A 21349-nucleotide genomic window follows, 5' to 3' on the forward strand; every position below is an offset into this window, starting at 1 on the left:
AACAGTCAGGCAGCCTGGGATGTATTCATTCATCTAATCAGTTCGGTCTCACCCTATGGGCATCTTCATGGACGAATCCAGATTATAAGGTCCCTTCATAAGTGTGGATTCAGAACAAAGGCACATTAGTTGGAAGTTGAGTGGCACCAAATTTGGAAAACTCAGCAGTGGCCACAGGACTGGAAAAGGCCAGTTTTCATTCCAATACCAAAGAAAGGCAATGCCAAAGAATGCTCAAACTACCGAACTCTCACACGCTAATAAAGTAATGCTCAAAATTCTCCAAGCCAGGCTTCAGCAATACATGAACCATGAACTTCCAGATGTTCAAGCTGGTTTTAGAAAAGACAGAGGAACCAGAGATCAAATTGCCAACATCTGCTGGGTCATCGCAAAAGCAAAAAAGTTCCAGAAAAACATCTATTTCTGCTTTCTTGACTATGCCAAAGCCTTTGACTGTGTGGATCACAACAAACTGTGGAAAATTCTGAAAGAGATGGGAATACCAGACCACCTGACCTGCCTCTTGAGAAATCTGTGGCAGGTCAGGTAGCAACAGTTAGAACTGGACATGGAACAATGGACTGGTTCCAAATAGGGAAAGGAGTATGTCAAGGCTGTGTATTGTCACCCTGCTTATTTAACTTATTTGCAGAGTACATCATGAGAAACGCTGGGCTGGAGGAAGCACAAGTTGGAATCAAGATTGCCGGGAGAAATATCAATAACCTCAGATATGCAGATGACACCACCCTTACGGCAGAAAGTGAAGAGGAACTAAAGAGCCTCTTGATGAAAGTGAAAGAGGAGAGTAAGAGTTGGCTTAAAACTCAGCATTCAGAAACCTAAGATCGTGGCACCTGGTCCCATCACTTCATGGCAAATAGATGTGGAAACTGGCTGACTTTATTTTTCTGGGCTCCAGAATCACTGCAGATGGTGACTGCAGCCATGAAATTACAAGATGCTTGTTCCTTGGAAGGAAAGTTATGGCCAACCTAGACAGCATATTAAAAAGCAGAGACATTTCTTTGCCAACAAAGGTCCGTCTAGTCAAGGCTATGGTTTTTCCAGTAGTCATGTATGGATGTGAGAGTTGGACTGTAAAGAAAGCTGAATGCTGAAGAATTGATGCTTTTGAACTGTGGTGTTGGAGAAGACTCTTGAGAGTCCCTGGACAGCAAGGAGATCCAAGCAGTCCATCCTAAAGGAGATTGGTCCTGAGTGTTCATTGGAAGGACTGATGTTGAAGCTGAAACTCCAATACTTTTGCTACCTGATACGAAGAGCTGACTCATTTGAAAAGACCCTGATGCTGAGAAAGATTGAGGGCAGGAGGAGATGGGGACGACAGATGAGATGGTTGGATGGCACATCACCGACTCAATGAAGATGAGTTTGAGTAAACTCTGCGAGTTGGTAATGGACAGGGAGGCCTGGCATGCTGCAGTCCATGGGGTCGCAAAGAGTCAGACATGACTGAGCTACTGAACTGAACTGAAGTGGCACCATTTATAATCATATAGAGTACTCATTTTCACAGGAGTACTAACTGCTTCCAGGACATATGCTACACTGGTCTGTTGTTTAGAAGGATGTTGCCTAGTTTTGCATCTTCGAACCTTCCTTTTGAGTTTAAAGGGAATGCTGGCCATCCCTATCTGTCAAATACAGTTTAAAAAATAAATGTTAATGTGATTGACTTAAGTTATCGTGTAGCTATTCTCTGGGCGTGGAAGACATTTCTTATTATGTGTCTATTCAGTTAGTTTAATCTTAATTTATTTCTGAATTCTTATTCTTTATTTTTCTTATTTCTTCTTTTCCTTATTTCAAATTCTCATTGTCATCTCATGTACTGACTTTCATTGAAGTTTTAAAAATTATTCAAAATATACTTTTACTGACCCCTTCATAAACAATATGCAGAAAGTTTGCTAAAAGACTCAGTAAGTAAGAGAAAATTTTTTTGTAAAGCAAATGTGCTATTAAAGGGTTCCTTTCCACAGGGTTTAAGGAAACTGCCAAGGATGTCTAGGTAGGTTTTTTTTTTTTTTTTTTCCAACAGCAGCAGTTAGGGGACGTCAGATTTTATATAGGTTGCAAGTCCTTGTGTTTCTCTTAATTGTACCTTTTTTCCTTTAAAATTAAAGTTCATGTTTATATTTAAAATATTAAACTGTTTTACATTCTTCAGGCACTACCTCCCAGGACAGAGAAAATGTCTGTTGACCAGGACTGGCCTAGTGTTTACCCTGTTGCAGCTCCATTTAAACCCTCCGCAGTACCTCTTCCTGTTCGAATGGGTTATCCAGTAAAAAGGGGAGTGCCCATGGCTAAGGAGGGAAATCTGGAACTTCTAAAGGTAGGATAAGTTGCTGGTTCATTGGCTGAAACTTATATTTAAAGAAATGTTGATTTTTCCCTCTGACACCTACCCTCCCCCTGCCCTCACCACTCCCTGCCCCACCCTGCAGCACTTCAAGGTTCAGTGCATCTCAGCTTACTGTATTTTAATTCAGTTGTTTTGCAGGTAATAATGGATACTATGTTTTACTTATCCCTGGTAAAGATGGCTCAAAGAATTCTAGGCATTTAAGAATGGGTAATTAATTGGTCCTGTGGCTTCCTTTTGACTTTTTCTTTTCTATTGTATCTTTTCTATATTGTGTTTTTCAAACAGAACTAAATGAAATAACCTAATTTGAGAGTGAGAATTGGGGGGGAGTGAAGTTTTTACTTTTAAAAAAGAAATGTAAAAACTTCCCAGAAAATTAATTTAGTATTATTGTTATAGTCCTTAAACGTCTTTATTTCATGAAGCAAAATAGGTCATGTTAAATGCTTCAGTTAAATGCATCTATAGTGAGTTGATAGCACCTATTGTGATATATGAAAAGTAGACTTCTTAAAATATAAATGTCCATCACCAGGGAATGCATGTCTTAGATGGTTTCCTTTTACCTACAATAAAATTATCATCAAGGAATTGTATTTTCTACTAAATGAGAGAAACTGTATTTTCTACTTCATGAAAAACAAAAATTTGCTAAAAGTTGATGGTAAAAAAATGAGATAGTAAATAAAAATTTTTTTTAAATGAGATAGTAACATGGAGAAGGGATCATCTTTTGCTGGGGACAGGCAGATGAAATTTGGACAAGGGAACAAAATCTATTGCTTTATCAAGAGATAAAGCGAACACTTGTAAAACTAATCTTTTCTTCAAATGGAAGAGAAGAATTCAACTTAGTTTAAAGAAAAAAAAAAACTTTGGAAAATATCACTGTGAGAGAGAGTAACAATATGTTTATAATTTTGTAATGGTGGTCGTGAATGGAATTTTAATAAATATAAAAATCCAAACATTTAATGCATGCTGTCCCTTTCAAGAATCACCTATATGCTTAGTCCAGTGATATGATCTGTTCCCAGTAAGTGCCATATGGATAAAAGCTTGTAAACTGAGGTAATATATGCAGAGTTCATAAAGCCGTGCCAATATAAATCCTGTGTAAGCATTCACTATTATTTTTTCCTTTTATGACGTTGAGTCACGTTTCAAAAATAGAAGTATAGAAAATGAAGTCACTCACCCCCATAATCCCACTATTTGGTGTCTGTTTTCTCTTGTTTAAAATAACCATTTTCTGATTGGTACTTAAGATTCCAGACATAATGTTTGGGGGAACTTTCTGCTTATTCAGATTTTCTTTCAAAATAAGTTTCTTTAAACTAAATTTTCTCTTTAAATGCTTAACATTATTTTAAAAATATCCCAGGAAGTGTTAATTATTTATTTGAAGGAATCAAATTGCTGACCTTACCTAAGTTTTCATTGGCCCTGTAAATAGTGAACCTTTCAATGTATTATAAACATATTCCCAAGTTCATTTAACTGTTCATTTAAGATTTCCTTGCTTTGTTTATTCATTCCATTCAATTCATAAAATGTCTGTTAAGGATAGAACAGAAAATGTCTTGCAGTGGTATGTGTTCCAGGGGGATTAAGATTATTAAACAATGGTCTGTGTCTTTAAGTGTTTTCGGTTTCATAAGGGAAATATGTACACCTGTAGATTTGTGGCAGGAATAATACTATAAAAATAATGTTTTTTTCTCTACCATTATTCTTATAAGATACTTGGTACAGAATCTTTATTTCAGGAAATTCATTTCTTAAATTTGCAACATCTGTGACATGGAATCAGTATTGTTAAAAAAATAGATTTTATTTATTACAAGGTTTGTGAGGCTTATGATTTAATTTTATGAGAAAATTGTGTTTCATATTTTTAAGAGACTTAGTCAGGAATTCCCTGGCCATCCAGTGATTAGGGCCTGGTGTTATCACTGCTGTGGCCTTGTTTAGTCTTTGGTTGGGGAACTAAGATCCCACTCTGCATGGCATGGCCAAAAAAACAAACAAAAAACAAAGACACTTAGCTGATTTATCCTTTAAAATTCTCTATTTTAGATTCCCAATTTTCTGCATTTGACTCCTGTAGCAATTAAAAAGCACTGTGAGGCTCTTAAAGGTATGTGGTTGTTTTATAATATGAACTTAATATTTTATTAATTTAACAGGAATCTCATTTCCAATGATAAAGGGGTCGGTTTATCAAAAGAATATAGTATTTGTAAATATTTGGGCACCAAAAATTGGAGCACTTAATATACAGAAAATATTTACAGAATTGAAGGAAGAAATAGAAAGCAATACAGTTATAGTAGGGGGCTTCAGTACTCCACCTTCAACAATGGGTAGATCATCCAGATGGAAAATCAGTAAGGAGACATTGGATTTAAGCTTACACATTAGACCAAATGAATTTAACATTTACAGAACATTCCATCCAACAGCAGTAGAATACACATTCTTCTAAAGTACAAATGAAACATGATTTCAAGATAAATCATATGTTAGACCATAAAATAAGTCTAAATAAAATTTAAGAAGATTGAAAGCACATCAAACATTTTTTCCAGCCACAATGATTTGAAACTAGAAATCTATTGAAAATTCACGAACAGCTGGAGATTAAATAACATGCCCCTAAACACATACTGATTCAAAGAAGCAATCAAAGAGACATCAGAAAATATCTTGAGATATGAGATGTCTCAAAAGCAGTTCCAGGAAGTAATTTTATAGCAATAACAGCCTACGCAAGAATAAAGAAAAATATCAACTAAGCCACCTAATTGGAACTAGAAAAAGAAGAACAAACAGCCCAGAGTTAGTAGAAGGAAGGAAGTATAATGGTTGGAATGGGAATAAATTAAGACAGGACAACCGAAAAGATAAATAAGAGCTTATTTTTTAAAAAGATAAACAATACAGACAAACCTTTATCTAGCAAGAAAAAGAGGCTTGAAAATTAAAAATGAAATAAATGTTACAACTGATATCACAGAAATGCAAAGAATCTAAGAGACTACTGTGAACATTTTTATGCCAGCAAATTGGACAATCTAGAAGAAATGGATACAGTCCTACAAATATATAATGTACCAAGACTGAAGCAAGCATAGAAAATCTGAATGGACCAGTTACTAGTAAGGAGATTGAGTCACTCCAGATGGCTTCATTGGTGATTTTTTTTTAATTGAATCATAGTTGATTTACAGTGTTTCCTTAATTTCAGCAGTACATCAAAGTGATTCAATTAAACATATGTATAAATCTACGTATACTTTTATAGATTATTTTCCCTTATAGGTTATTTTAAAATACTGAGTATAGTTCTCTGTGCTATACAGTAGGTCTTTGTTAGTTATTTATGTATAATCATGTGTATATGTTAATCCCAAATTCCAAATTCACTGGTTTGTTCTACTAAACATTTAAAGAATTAATATCAATCCTTCTCAAACTTCCAAAAAAGTAGAAGAGAAGACCCAAAGTCATAAACTTAGCATTATCCTGATTCCAAAACCGGACTAAGGCACGTCAGTCGTGTCCGACTCTGTGCGAGCCCACCAGGCTCCCCCGTCCCTGGGATTCTCCAGGCAAGAACACTGGAGTGGTTTGCCATTTCCTTCTCCAATGCAGGAAAGTGAAAAGTGAAAATGAAGTTGCTCAGTCGTGTCTGACTCTTAGCGACCCCATGGACTACAGCCCACCAGGCTCCTCTGTCCATGGGATTTTTCCAAGCAAGAGAACTGGAGTGGGGTGCCATTGCCTTCTCCTACAAAGGCAAATAACACAGGCTAATATCCCTGATGAACATAGATGCAAAACTCCTCAACAAAATATTAGCAAACCAAATTCAACAGTAAATTAAAAGGGTCATACACCATGATCAAGAAGGATTTATTTCAGGGATGCAAGGTGGTGCAGCGCCTTCAAGTAAACCCATGTGACATATCACATTAACAAATGAAAGATAAAAATCATATGATCTTCTCAATAGATGCAGAAAAGGTGTTTGATAGAATTCAGCATCCTTTCATGAGAAAACTCAACACAGTGTGTATAGAGGGAACAAACTTCAACATAATAAAGGCCACATATAATAAGCTCAAAGCTGATATCATAGTACAGCAATGAGAAGCTAAAAGCTTTTTTTCTAGGATCAGGACAAGACAGGGATGCCCACTTTCACCACTTTTATTCAACATAGTACTGGAAGTTCTAGCCAGAGCAGCTAGGCAAGAAGAAGAAACAAAAGGCGTAGGAAAGGAGGAAGGGAAATTGTCGTTACTTGCTGATGACATTATTTTATGCATGTAAAATTCTAATGACTCAAAAAAAACTTAATAAATGGATTCAGTAAAGTTGCAGGATACAGTTAGTATACAAAAATCAGTTGCATTTTCCGCAGTGAAGTTGGGAGTTCAGAAGGAGATCAAGAAAGAGAAGTTAAGAAAATTATTTACAATAGCACCAAAAAGAATAAAGTACTGGGTGGGGGGAGGAAGAATTGAATGAAGGCAGTCAGAAGATACAGACTTCCAGTTACAAGGTAACTGAATACTAAGGATGTAATGTATGATATGATAAATATAATTAATACTACTACATGTTATCTATGAAAGTTTTTAAGAGAAGAAATCCTAAGAGTTCTTATCACAAGGGAGAAGTTTTTTTTCTATTTATTTTATTTTGTATTTATAGATGGATAGTCATTAAATTTATTGTGATAATCATTCATAATTTATGTAATTCAAATTATTATGCCCTGTACCTTAAATTGCACAGTTGTTGTTCAGTCCCTCAGCCGTATCTGACTCTTGGTGACCCCATGGGCTACAGCACACCAGGTCTCCCTGTCCCTCACTATCTCCCAAAGTTTCCCCAAGTTCTTGTCCGTTGAGTTAGTAATGCTATCCAACCATCTCATCATCTTCCACCCACTTCTCCTTTTGCCTTTTATCTTTCCCAGCATCTTTTCTATTGAGTCAGCTGTTCACATTGGGTGGCCAAAGTGTTGGAGCTTCAGCTTCAGCATCAATCCTTCCAATGAGTAATCAGGGTTGATTTCCTTTACAATTGACTGGTTTGATCTTCTTGCTGTCCAAGGGACTCTCAAGAGTCTTCTCCAGCACTACAATTCGAAAGCATCAATTCTTTGGTGCTCAGCCTTCTTTACGGTTCAATTCTGAAAGACCATTGCTTTGACTCTAGGGACCTTTGTCAACAAAGTGATGTCTTTGCTTTTTAATACACTGTCTAGGTTTGTCATAAGTTTGCTTCCAAGAAGCAAAATGTCTTCTGATTTCATGGCTGCAGTCACCATCCACAGTGATTTTGGAGCCCTAAAAGAGGAAATCTATCACTGCTTCCACCTTTTCCGCTCCTATTTTCAATAAAGTGATGAGACCAGATGCCATGATCTTAGTTTTTTTAATGTTGGGTTTTAAGCCAGCTTTTTAAAAAGCGCTTAAAACTTAATACAGTGTTATATACCAATTATGTCTCAAAACTGGAAGAAATAAAAGTAAAATATATATGAACACATAATAAAAATAAGAATAAAGTACTTAGGAATATATTTAACCAAGGGGGTGAAAGATCTGTATACTGAAAACTAATATTGATGAAAGAAATTGAAGAAGACTCCAATAAGTGTTAAGATACGGATTGAAAGAATTAATAATGTTAAAACACCCATAAAACTCAAACCAGTATACAGATTCAATGCAGTCTCTGTCAAAATTCCAAAGGTATTTTTCCCAGACATGGAACAAACTGTAAAAGACCTCAAATAGCTAAAGCAGTTTTGAGAAAGAACAAAGCTGGAGCCATCACACATCCTGATTTCAAACTATATTACAAAGCAATAGTAGTAGTCAAAAAACAGTATGGTTTCGTCATAAAAACAGACACATAGATCAATGGAACAGAACAGAATTCCAAAATAAAGTTGTGTATTTGTTTACTTAATTTGTGACAAAAGAACCAAAAACACTTAATCAGGAAAGGATAGTTTCTTCAGTAAATGTTATTGGGAGAACTGGGCAGCCACATGTAAAAGAATGAAACTTGACCACATTCTTACATTATACACAAAAATGAATATGAATTAAAAACTTGAACATAAGACCTGAAACCATAAAACTCCTAGAGAAAAACATTGCGTGTAAGCTCCTTGACATTGGTCTTGGCAGTGATTTTTAGGAATTTGACACCTAAAGGAAAGGCAAGAAAAGCAAAAATAAACAAGTGGGACTACATCAAACTAAAAAGCTTCTGCACAGCAAAGAAAACCATCAATGAAATGAAAAGGCAATCTGTGGAATGGTAGAAAACATGTGCAAGTCATGTATCTGTTAAGAGGTTAATAGCCAAGATATGTAAAGAACTCATACAACTCAATAGTAAAAAAAAAAAAAAAAAAAACTGATTTTAAATGTGCAGAGCTAAATAGACACCATTTTTCCAAAGATTTACAAATGCCTGATAAGTACATGAAAAGATGCTCAACGTCACTAATTATCAGGGGGAAAAAAATTCAAAATCACTGCACCAAAATGACTATTGTCAGGAAGGTAACGTGTTGATGAAGATGTGGAGAAGAGGACACTTGTGCCCAGTTGGTGGGAATGCAAATTGGTGCAGCCACTGTGGAAAACACCATGGAGAGTCCTCAAAAAAATGAAAATTAGAACACTATATAATCTAGCAATGCTATTTCTTGATATATATCCAAAGGAAATGAAGATGGAGTATTGAGATGCATGCACTCCCATGTTCATCTGAAGGTGATGTCTACTTGCTTAGTATAGTTATCAAGGCTTTTCAGAAAAGGAAATGAAACCAGAAACTTCACAGGTGGCCTGATTATGCTAATAGGAGAAATAAAGTAGTAAAATGATTATGATGAAATATGAGCTTCGTTAAGGGCCTTCCAGTTGAAAATTAAAAGGAAGAAGAAAAAATGAAAAGATCGTAAAAAGAGATCTAAAAGGCAGGAATAATAACCTTACATTTGAAATGAGGGAAGAAAAATCTCTTTTATTTTCATTAAGTTATGTTATCTTCTGTTTTGAGACATTAGGATGAACTTCTGTCCCTTTAGATTGTATGTTTCTTTATTTGTTGGTGCCTAATGTTAGACTGCGGAGAAGGCAATGGCACCCCACTCTAGTACTCTTGCCTGGAAAATCCCATGGATGGAGAAGCCTGGTGGGCTGCAGTCCATGAGGTCGTTAAGAGTCAGATACGACTGAGAGACTTCACTTTCATTTTTCACTTTCATGCATTGGAGAAGGAAATGGCAACCCACTCCAGTGTTCTTGCCTGGAGAATCCCAGGGACGGGGGAGCCTGGTGGGCTGCCGTCTATGGGGTCGCACAGAGTCGGACACAACTGAAGCGACTTAGCAGCAGCAGCAATGTTAGACTGACAGAGATCATTGGTGCACATTTGTGCCCCATATGATACAAATCATATGTAATTTTTTGATCCTTTGCAAAGTCAGTTAACAAATGGATTGTTGTCCAGTCGCCCAGTCGTGTCCAACTCTTTGTGCCCCTATGGATTGCAGCACACCAGGCTTCCCTGTCCCTCACCATCTCCCAAAGTTTGCCCAAGTTCATGTCCATTGCATCAGTGATGCCACCCAGCCATCTCATCCTCTCTTCTTCTACTCAGTCTTTCCCATCATCGAGGACTTTTCCAGTGAGTCGGCTTTTCACATCAGACCAAAATGCTGGAGCTTTCATCATCAGTCCTCCCAATGGTTTCAGAGTTGATTTCCCTTAAGATTGACTGATTTGATCTCCTTGCTGTCCAAGGGACTTTCAGGAGTCTTCTCTAGCACCACAGTTCAAAGGCATCAATTCTTTGGCACTCTGCCTTCTTTACACCCAAAAGTGAAAAAGTGAAAGTCACTCAGTTGTGTCCAACTCTCTGTGACCCTGTGAACTGCAACCTGTCAGGCTCCTCTGTCCATGGATTTCTCCAGGCCAGAATACTGGAGGAGATTGCCATTCCCTTCTCCAGAAGATCTTCCCAACCCAGGGATCGAACCCAGGTCTCCTGCATTGCAGGCAGATTCTTTACTGTCTGAGCCACCAGGGAAGCCCTCTTTACACACAAAGATGGGCACAATAAAGGACAGAAACAGTAGAGACCTAGTAGATGCTGAAGAGACCAAGACGAAATGGAAAGAACACACAGAAGACCAAATATATTACCCTGTGATAAATTCCACTTTTTTTCTTTTTTAAACATTATTTTTTAATGTGCATTTATAATTTAGAAACTGGTAATGAGATAGTTTGAAAATACTTCATAGTTTTTAAATGAAAGGGTTATATACAGTACATTTAGAAGAGTAGCATTATATTTTATAATATTTAAGTGAATGTTTTAATCTTTCCTTAATTTTGCCTTTATACTTTTGCCAGCTTCTAGATTTAGATCATATCTTCCAAATAACTCACAGGCTTTTCAAGTATTTCTTCTCAGTTTTCTTTCAGAGTAGGTCAGTTCAGATTTTGTATCTGACTTGCAGATGGAAAATTTGAAGCACAGGAAAGTTAGGTAATTTACCAAAACTTTAATAATCAGTGGCAGAAGTTAAGTAAAAACCAAGGTCTTCCAAATTCTAGTCTGTTGCTCTACCTATCAGATGAACAAAAGGTTGAGAGGGGTCTATTATGTACTTTCCAGTTGGCTGGGGTTTTTTGAACATATAATCGGGCAATTTAATTTAAAAACTGTAATTATCATCTGGTGATTGAAATAACTTATCCAAAGTTTTTTTTTTTTTAAAAGGTCAGTACAAACTCAGTAACTCATAAAATTACCCAAACTAGTCTGTCTTACAAAGTGCCTGGCACTGCTGCATCTTATAGTACAGGATACTGGGATTAGTCCATAATGGGAATGCAGTTTAACCCCAGGAATTTTGCTCCGTTCCTTTTATTTAAATGTCAAAATGTTCTTAATGGCAAAGCTATTTCTTTCCCCTCAGAGTGTCTGAGTATTGATCTCTTAAACACAGTATTTAGGGAATGGTGTGAGCTATACTTAATTTGCTAACATATATTTAGTCCCAGGTCTTGGAAAGTCTCTGTAATCTGGAGTGACATTTTGCTGACTGATTTTAAAGTCTAAACGGGAGCTAAATATAGTGTCTACTATAAGAAAGTCGTTAGCTTGGGGAAAATGTTGTTGGAGAAAGCATGGGTCCATGGGGTCTCATGCGCTTGATCTAAGAAACCTATTAGTTTTAGCTCTTCTTGGGAAGAGGTTGTTTAGGAAATGGGATTTCTGTTAAGGGGAACCTGATAATCTTAGAAGTTTTCATCCCAGACTGGGAGCCCTGTACTGTGTACTAACTTGATAGACAAAGGCAAAATGAAATCAGTTGCCCACCTAGGGAGTGCCTCGGTATTGTACTGATAGCTACAGGAGGCTGGGAGCTCACTCGTTTCCTTGAAAGATTTTTCTTTTCCCATTTGAGGCCTGAGTTTGCACCTCTGTGCTATGAGCAGTGTTCTCCGGGCTTAGAACTTCTGCTTGTAGCCCAGATCTCAGACATAGACCCACTCTCTCCAGACTGGCTGTCTTGCGTGAATATGCAGAGAAGTCTATTCTTTCCATTTAGTGCCAGGAGCTCAGAAGTCAAAGGAAACATGAATTAAGGATCATTTAAAGGTGACTCTGAAAGCTGAAACTCCAGTACTTTGGCCACCTCAGGCGAAGAGTTGACTCATTGGAAGACTGATGCTGGGAGGGATTGGGGGCAGGAGGAGAAGGGGACCACAGAGGATGAGATGGCTGGATGGCATCACTGACTCGATGGACGTGAGTCTCAGTGAACTCCGGGAGTTGGTGATGGACAGGGAGGCCTGGCGTGATGCGATTCATGGGGTCGCAAAGAGTCGGACACGACTGAGCGACTGAACTGAACTGAAAGGTAACTCAGGCTTTACAATTAGAGGCCCTGTTGACTCAGTTTCTGAAAGAAGATTGACAACATCTCAGTTCTCTGGTACAGCTTGTACCACATGGCTTGGTGGATGTTAGTTCCCTGACCAGGAATTGAACCTGGGCCACGACAGTGAGAGCACTGAGTCCTACCCACTGGACCACCTGGGAATCCCCTCTTAGAGCCTCTTCAGAGCTTCTTTCACTTCCCTTCAACTGATTTTTTTTTTTTTAACGTGTCAGTACTTTTAATGTTGTACACATCAAATTATAGGAAAAAGACAACTATAAACAAGACGCACACCTCTACTTCCATGAACAGCACACGGCATTACAGTAAGCCAAGTTTATATTCAACCATCAAATGCGGTTCTCCTATTAGTTCACTTTTTGATGGATCATTTAGAATGTCTTCAAATCCAATAGTCTCGTCGTTACCCCTCAAAATATCCAGTGAAAGGTTTGAGCTTGGAAGAAATGGAAGACGCTTAACCTGCTGCCCTGCTTTGAATTCCATCTGCAGTTTTAGTGACGCAGATAGACCCTGGATGTTTCTCAGTGTTGGAGAAGTTCACCTTATCTTGGTTGAGCTGGTAATTTTTTTCTGATAATTCAAGAGGATGACTGGGCAGAAGTTCATTTTTCACACAAGAAACCTTTTCAAAGAAGATCATGACTTTCAAAAGGTCCACTTGCTGACAAGCTCAGTAACTGGAATACTGTCCTTTAGCTGAGATCCAAGTCCTCTGACATTCATGTTCAACTTGTTCGACGCACAAACTCTCACTCTGTTATGGTCAGCTGGCCCTGCCGTTCACTTCCGTTTCCCCTTCATCTGATTTTTAATAACCTTCATTTGGATGTGAATTCATATTACCTATTGCCATTTCAAAAACAATAATGCTCCAGGCTCTATGAAATTCTTTGCATTCAGTTGGTCAGGAATTAACACTGTCTCATAACAGATATGTGCAAAGCTATAATAAGCTTCCATCAGGTTATAGTTCCCTTTTAACTTACTGCTCCCCACCAAACCTGAACTAGCCAAATCATTCCCTTAATTAAATCCCCTAATTAGGATTCACCTAGGAAGAAAAGTGATGCATGTGGGATGATGATGTATATAAAGTGCAAAAGAGAATCTGTTCTTTTCATTTCATGTATCCTGAAAAGTGATCTCCCTCAATAATTTGATTTTGTCTGGTAATATGTATTACAATGAGAATTATAAAACTACAATTGAAAATTTTTTTAATTCTCAGATTTTTGCACTGAGTGGCCAGCTGCATTAGACAGTGATGAGAAATGTGAGAAGCATTTTCCAATTGAAATTGACACAGCTGATTATATTTCATCAGGACCATCTATTCGAAACCCCAAAGCACGAGTAGTGACCTTACGGGTAAGAGTTATTTTTTAAAAAATAAGAATTATAACACTTTATTTTATAATAGTATTTTGTATGTGTGACTATAAAACTGATACATTTAGGCTTTCTAACAGTTTTCTTTATTAGAAACATATAATATTCTTAGAAATTAATATTTATATATATTTCTGATTATGTTCCTCAGATAACTTACTAAACTGAGAAGTCAGGTCAAAGGATATAGATCTTTTAAGGATTTTTTATATATATTGTGATAGTTATTTGATGATATAAAATTCCTCCAAATACAAAACCAGCAGATTGTGAGAAAGCCTGTATTTTTCTGTACTCTTACCAGATTAGATATTATTATTACCTATTAGCTTGATAGGTAAAAATTTTATTTGAAATATGTATGTCTTTGAATTCAAATGAAGGTGAAAGTTTATTGCCCATTTTGATGCTGTATTGATCTCTTACAAACTTATTTTTTCTTTTTAATCGCAGCTTTATTGAGATAATTCACATACTATAGAATTCATCCTTTTAAAGTTTACAGCTCAGTGGTTTTTAGCATAGTCACAAATGTGCAACCATCACCACTACTTAACTCCAGAAATTTTCATCACCATAGAAAGGAAATCCCATACCCATTATCAGTCACTCCCTTTTCACCAGTGTTCTCCTATCAACTACTAATCTTACTTTCTTTCTTTGTGGATCTGCCTATTCTTGACATTTCATGTAAATGAATAATATAACATGTATGCTTTTGCTTAGTATAATGCTTTCAGTGTTTCATCTGTTATAGCATGTATCAGTTCTTCATTTCTTTTTATTGCCAAATAATAATTCATTTTATGGATACACCACAATTTTTTTTTTTTTTTTATCCACTTGGGCTTCACTGGTGGCTCAGATAAAGATTCCACCTGCAATACTAGGAGAACTGGATTCGATCCCTGGGTCAGGAAGATCCCGTGGAGAAGGAAATGGCAACCCACTCCAGTGTTCTTGCATGGAGAATTCCATGGACAGAGGAGTCTGGGGGGCTGCTACAGTCCATGGGCTTGCAAAGAATCAGACATAACTGAGCAATTAACACTTTCACTTCACTTTTATTTATCCACTTAAAAGTCAGTAGACATTTGAGTTGTTTAAACCAGGACCCAGTCAAACACAGTTGCATTTGCCTGTGATGTTATTTACGTCTTTTTAAATCTAGACCAGCAAAGGACCCCACTACTCCTTTTCCCACTCCCCGGCCTGCCACCCCCACCTTTACTAGACAAGTTAAAGAGACAGGCATTTTCTTCTGCAGCATCCCCTACCTTCTGCATTTGTCAGTGCATCCTGATGTCATTTACCTTATTTTTCTGTATTTCATATAAACTGGAAGCTACATTTAAGGGGCTGATTAGGTTACAGTTAACTGTGACAACAGTATTTGAGAGACGTTGCTATGTATTTTATATTTCATTCCATGAGAAGGCACGTAAAGTCTGGTTACTATATTTTTAGTATGCTGAGATTGATCACATGGTTAAGAGACTGACAACACAGTCTTTCTCTAATGTGAGGTTATATATTTTCCATTTCCCTTGAACAGGTATGTGTAGATAGGTACGTTCAGCAAATTTTAATCAAATAAAATTGTATTCTTTTTGATATTCTCAAGTGTGTCCAAACTTTGGCCAGTAGGAGTCTAAGCTGATTCCTGTATCCTTTTTTTTTTTTCACAATCCCATTGTCATTCGAAAATTTCCTTGCCTTCTGACACAAGATGGCCCAGCCTCCTTTTATAGTGTATTTCGTATCTCAGACCTGCAATTAGCTATTTCTCTAGGAGCTCTGATACATTTTAGTCAACATTGATGTTTAGAGACCAAAATCTGAATGCTAGGACTTCTCAGTTGATTCTTTGGGTCATTTCTCAAGAAATAAATGATAATTAATGGTAGTTTTCATTTTTAACATCTTGTTTTTTGTTTTCCTTTGCATTAGTTTCTAAAATGTTTATGTAGTCCCTTGTGCTGCTCTAAAATGTGTGTGCCTCTAGTGTTTAGCCTTTAACTCTGAAATGGACCCCAATTTGAGACAGTAGTCCCTATTATGTTAACGACGTATCCTGTTCTTGCTGCTACTACTGCTAAGTCGCTTCAGTCGTGTCCGACTCTGTGCAGCCCCATAGACGGCAGCCCACTAGGCTCCTCTGTCCCTGGGATTCTCCAGGCACGAACACTGGAGTGGGTTGCCATTTCCTTCTCCAGTGCATGAAAGTGAAAAGTGAAAGTGACATCACTCAGTCATGTCCCACCTTTAGCGACCCATGGACTGCAGCCTACCAGGCTCCTCCATCCGTGGGAGTTTCCAGGCAAGAGTACTGGAGTGGGTTGCCATTTCTTGTTCCTAGTTTACTAGTGTTTTTGGAATGATCTCCTTTGAATTTTTTAAAGTAACGAGTTAATTTCTAGATTTTCAATTACTGAATCATTTCTGAGTCCTGATCAGTTTATGGTACATTATTCTTTTACTTTACCACTGACTGATTTGCTATTTTAATATTTTATTTAGCACCATTTGTCTTCATCTCATGTTGCTTTGGAGGAATATCAAAGCCCTGCTTCACTCACCAGGAACATGCCACATGCCAGTGCAGTTCCACATGTGGCCTAGTAACTCCTAAGTTAGTCCTGGAAACCCTTGTTTCTAGTACCCTGGTTTCTTGATGCACATGATGTATCTTTCTCACACAGCAGTCACGGACAGTTTTTTTTTAATTAAACTTTTACTTTTAGAATAGATTTACAGAGAGGTTTCAAGGATAGTACAGAGTTTGCTGTATGTCTCACCAAATATCTCCTGTTGTTAATGTCTTATGCTACTTTGGTACATTTGTTACAACTAATGAATGAATCACTATTGATACACTTTTAATTAAAAGTTCATGCTTTATTCAGATTCCCTTAGTTTTTATCTGATGTTCTTTTTTTTCTTTAGAATCCCATCCAGGGTACCACATTGCATTAGTCATCTTGTCTCCTTAGGCTCTTCTTGACTGATTATTTCTCAGAATTTCCTTGTTTTTGGTGACTTTGACAGTTTTGAGAAGTACCAGTTATGTATTTTGTGGAACATCCTTCAGTTTCGATTTGTTTGAATTAGTTTGATGTTTTTCTCACGGTTAGACTGTTCTGTGTTTTGGGGGAAAAAGCCTCAAGCAAAGTGGCATTCTCATAGCATCAGAGCAAGGGTGTAGGTTGCTCACTTGATTTATCATTGGTGATGCAGCTTAGATCTTTCTCCACTTTAAAATTACTCTTTTTTTTCTTCCTTTCCATAGGATACCCTTTAGAAGGAAGTCACTCTGCATAGCCCACATTTATGGAAGTTATACTCCACCACCTTGAGGGAGAAAGATCACATAGATTATTTGGAATTCTTCTATGTGGGGAATTTGTCTGTTTTCCTCCATTTGTTTATTTATTCAATCATGTATTTATATCAGTGTGGACTCAGGGATATTTGTTTTATCCCTTGGATTTTGGTCCAGTAATACTTCGTTGTGTTGCTCAAATTGTTTTGGTTTTGGCAGTTGGACACTTATTCACTTGGCCCCTCTGTTCCTTGGCCGTGCCCCATCATTTGTGTTTTAAACACATCTTCATTTTTTGACACCACAAAATGCTCCTAGTTCATTTTAGATACTCCTGTCCCATTCCCAGAATCAGCCCTTTGTCCAGAGATCCCTTACTAATGTACTTTTGATTCACCTGTTCTGGAGGGTGACAGCCCACCTTTTTGAGGGTCTTTCCAGTACAAAAAGTTTCGTTTTTGTACTCCATGTAATCTGTATTTTAAATTGAAAGACTCCAGTTTACTGCAAAAATACGCTGATAATCTGTGCAGCCATCTTTGCATTGTATGCTAACAAATAGACAAAATTTAATTTTTAGAAATTTTTTCAGTGTTATAGCCATAACTAACTAATAATTTTCTTTCTTTGAGTTTCAGTGTCAGGGTTATGAAATGAATTTTTGAAGCTTTTCAGCATTTTTTTAAATTCCCAGGATAGTTTAAGTGTCTAGCAATATAATTATCTATTTAGAGATACTGAAAATATAAAAATTACAAAAGATTTATTATATACACTTTATGAAACATAGATCGACAAAGGAAAACAGGAGAAGAACTTAAAATTCTGCTTTACTGATACCATTCCATGGGTTAACAGAGTGTCTATTATAGACTAATAATACCTCATACATTTTAAGAATGTAATAAATGTTACTTCTTTTAATAATAATGATAATAACAAAACACTGAGTTCTGTGTTTTATGGTAAAACCTCTGAACCCAGAGAAACCTAGAATCCTTTTTGCTGGCCGTACCATGGGGCTTATGGGGTCTTAGTTCCCTAACCAGAGATTGAACCTGGACCCACACCAGTCAGTGGAATCCTCACCTCTGGACCGCCGGGGAATTTCTAGGAAACTTAGACTCTAATTCATGTTTTGGGGGTTAATTTTTGTGGGCCTTAGTCTTAAGTACTAGAGTAAACATACAAGGTCCCTACTGGTTCTAAATCTGCTGATTTTGTTTCACATAAAAATAATCAGTGCTTTATTTAAAGTGTGCCTGCAGGCACCACTCACTGTATCCCATGGCCATCCCTGCCGATCTGCTCCTTGTCTCATGCCACCACACCACATCTTCCTCCGTCCCTTACACCCCCCTGCCTGACTCCTGGCTGCCCTTCGGAACTCTTTTCACTCCATCTGCTGGTAGTTGAGGTTCAGAGGTAGTGTCCAGACTGGTACTGTGGTCCAAGGGTAGAAGCAGGTGAAACGGTGAGACTAAAATGTGTAGACCAGCATGATTTAACGTAATATTGTGAAGATAATCAACTATTGTAAAATACTATTTAGAGATACTCAGATTTTTAAATTCAGGGAAGGAAAAGTTGGTATCATGTTTTGTGATAAGTCATAGAAGTAGTTCAGAATTTAAAGTAACATATTTGTGTAGGATTTTACTTTAAAAGTGCTTTCTTCTATTTAATCTCACTTACTCCTGACAAAACTTCTGTAAATTCTTTCTGTTTTATAAATGAGGAAACAGACAGGATGATCACCTGATTTGTTTAAAGTCATTTATCTGTTAAGTAGAAATCTAGACATGAAGTCCAGTTCTCGGGTTATGTGTTAATGCCATTGTTCTTTACCTAATTGCATATTCTTGTAAACAGAGAAAATATATCACACATTTAAACCTCTTTCAGTGTATGTCATTCTAAGTGGACTTTTGAAGATACACACCTATTACTGCAACCACCTCTGATTTGAAATGTCAACAGTGTTTGGAGCATAATGTTAATAGTTTAATACTGACCCTTTAAAATATAGTAACTTGTAAAAAAAAGGTCTAAGGATTCTTTTGAATTTTGGAAAAAGAATGACAAATAAATGTCAGTCAACTTCAAAGTAAGAGTTTTAGTCCAGGTTAAAGACTACAATTTTGCAGTGCCTTTGAGTGCTAGTAGGTGGCGGGAGTGTACCACACAGCTGCTTCTGCAGTATTTATGAGTTTCTGGCATAAGACCCTATATAACTTTTGACCATTAAAATGTTAATGTGAACATGAGTTTTAAAGCAGTTGTCACAGTAATGATCAGCATTGCTGCCAATTTTTGTTTTTGACTTTCTCACATTAGAAACTAGAAACACAAATTTTTTAATGGTAAATTTTTTAAATTATTGTTAAATATGTTGAATTTTATTGAATGAGTTTTAAAAGTGAAAAATCACTACGTTCTCAGTAGCTGATGTAAAAGCTGTTTCTTTCTCTGTACTATATCTGTGTGGATGCATATATTTTCATAATAATAATCAAAATGTAGGTATATTTTTGCTTTTCTTATAGGTAATTCTCCATAATGCTAGCGATCAGAGTCATCATAAAACTAACATTTTATCCCTCAGACTAATAACCTGATTGTTAGAATAAATTCTTTTCAGAAGACTAGTAATTTTGCATTGCCTACACCATATGATCATCCTCTGGGATTAATATTTAATTGTCATTGTTCTTACTAACGGTCTTTGCATTCATATTTATTTATTTCCTATTTTCTCTAATCCAAATAAAAATTCACTGTGCTTAAAAAAGAAACAACATATCCTCCCTTTTTAAAATGTATGATTTCGTTTAGCTGATATATATTATGTGCTTTTCAGGTGCTAGGTCATTGCCAGGAACAAGACTGATACTGTTCTTACTCTCAGGAGTTTGTGGTCTAGTGGGAAAAATGGGAAAATAAGTAAGCTCTTACGCTACAGTTGTCTTGAGAGAAATGCTGGGTTATTGAAGCTAGAAAGAAGAAATATGTGGGATTTCAAAATCTTACTTAGCCTTTTACTTCATATAGTTTTAATTCTTACATATGCTTAATGCTCTCCATGGAAAGATGATCTTTAGTTTACCTCACTTGACTGTATTCTAGCCTGTAACCTGTTTTCCTGGATCAAGCCTGTTTGTCTCTGGATAATACCTTTCAGCCAAGGCCATAATTCTCTGCAAATTAAAAAGTATGCTCATTTAGCCCAGCATTTCCCAAAATATGTTTTAAGAAAGACTAAGTTCATGAATTATCCCTTGAAAAGTGGAATCACGAGTTGAATAAATTTGAAAATTATTACATCACCATCCTGCATCTTGAAATTTCAGAATGCTGTTTAACATTTTGCTTTGTATAAGAAATCCTGCCGTGAAGAACCCAATTTAATTCAGCATTTCCTAAATAGATTCAATAGAGAGAGCCTTTTTAATGAAGTAAATTCTTTTAAAATTCTTTTTAGCAGCTTGCGGGACTAGCATTTTGAGAGATGTTGAACTGAATCATTTCAAATATTTTGACCCCTCATGGTGCTTTATTCTGGCTTCCTTGAGATATCTGCAGCTCTTAAAATAAATGCCCCTAAACTGTTGCAGTGATATGGGTCTCATACTTGCATGGTAGGAGTCCTTAAAGCCTGTATGTTTCATCCATGTATTTTTATTAAAAAATTTTTTTTTCATCCATTTATTTTTAAAAACAGCTTTACTAACACTTATTGAGTTGAATTCTACTAGTTACTGCTACTCATAAGCACTGTAATTTCATCCAAGAGACATGTCATTAATTCTTTTAGGAAAGATACTTATGCCCAGAACGTTCAAAGAACTCCCAGTTTGCTCCCATTTTTTTTTTTTTTTTTCCGTGAATAGGATCGGGCTTCATGATACTTGTGAATTGATAACTCTGTATACAAAGGCTTTTGAAAAGGTTTCTTTTTTAATGTTAGTATAGATAATATTGCCACTGTTTTTTTTTCATTTAAAGTATATAATTTTTTTCAAAATTTTTTCATGTATTTTTAAGGTTAAACTTTCCAGTTTGAATTTAGATGATCATGCAAAGAAGAAACTTATTAAACTAGTGGGAGATCGATACTGCAAGAGCACAGATGTGCTTACCATCAAGACAGACAGGTAAAGAATAGTTCAGTGTATCATCACATGTGTTGCTTTATTGTCCTCCAGTCCCCTGGCAGGCC

General features: G+C 36.6%; 1 protein-coding gene and 1 pseudogene across 2 annotated transcripts in view; one reads left to right on the forward strand and one right to left on the reverse strand.

The window, feature by feature from the left end:
• MRPS35 (mitochondrial ribosomal protein S35) overlaps positions 1-21349 on the forward strand; it is a 51401-nt gene that overhangs the window by 11154 nt on the left and 18898 nt on the right. For both annotated transcript variants that reach the window (XM_027541610.1, XM_027541609.1), the window contains exons 3-6: positions 2198-2365; positions 4478-4538; positions 13648-13787; positions 21175-21284. In XM_027541610.1, coding sequence (XP_027397411.1) covers positions 2222-2365; positions 4478-4538; positions 13648-13787; positions 21175-21284 — 455 coding nt within the window. In that variant the 5' untranslated portion in view covers positions 2198-2221. The remainder of the gene's footprint in view (positions 1-2197; positions 2366-4477; positions 4539-13647; positions 13788-21174; positions 21285-21349) is intronic.
• On the reverse strand, positions 12339-13627 carry LOC113892593 (annotated as a pseudogene).

This window comes from Bos indicus x Bos taurus, chromosome 5, assembly GCF_003369695.1.
Source record: "Bos indicus x Bos taurus breed Angus x Brahman F1 hybrid chromosome 5, Bos_hybrid_MaternalHap_v2.0, whole genome shotgun sequence".
Taxonomy (NCBI): Eukaryota; Metazoa; Chordata; class Mammalia; order Artiodactyla; family Bovidae; genus Bos; species Bos indicus x Bos taurus.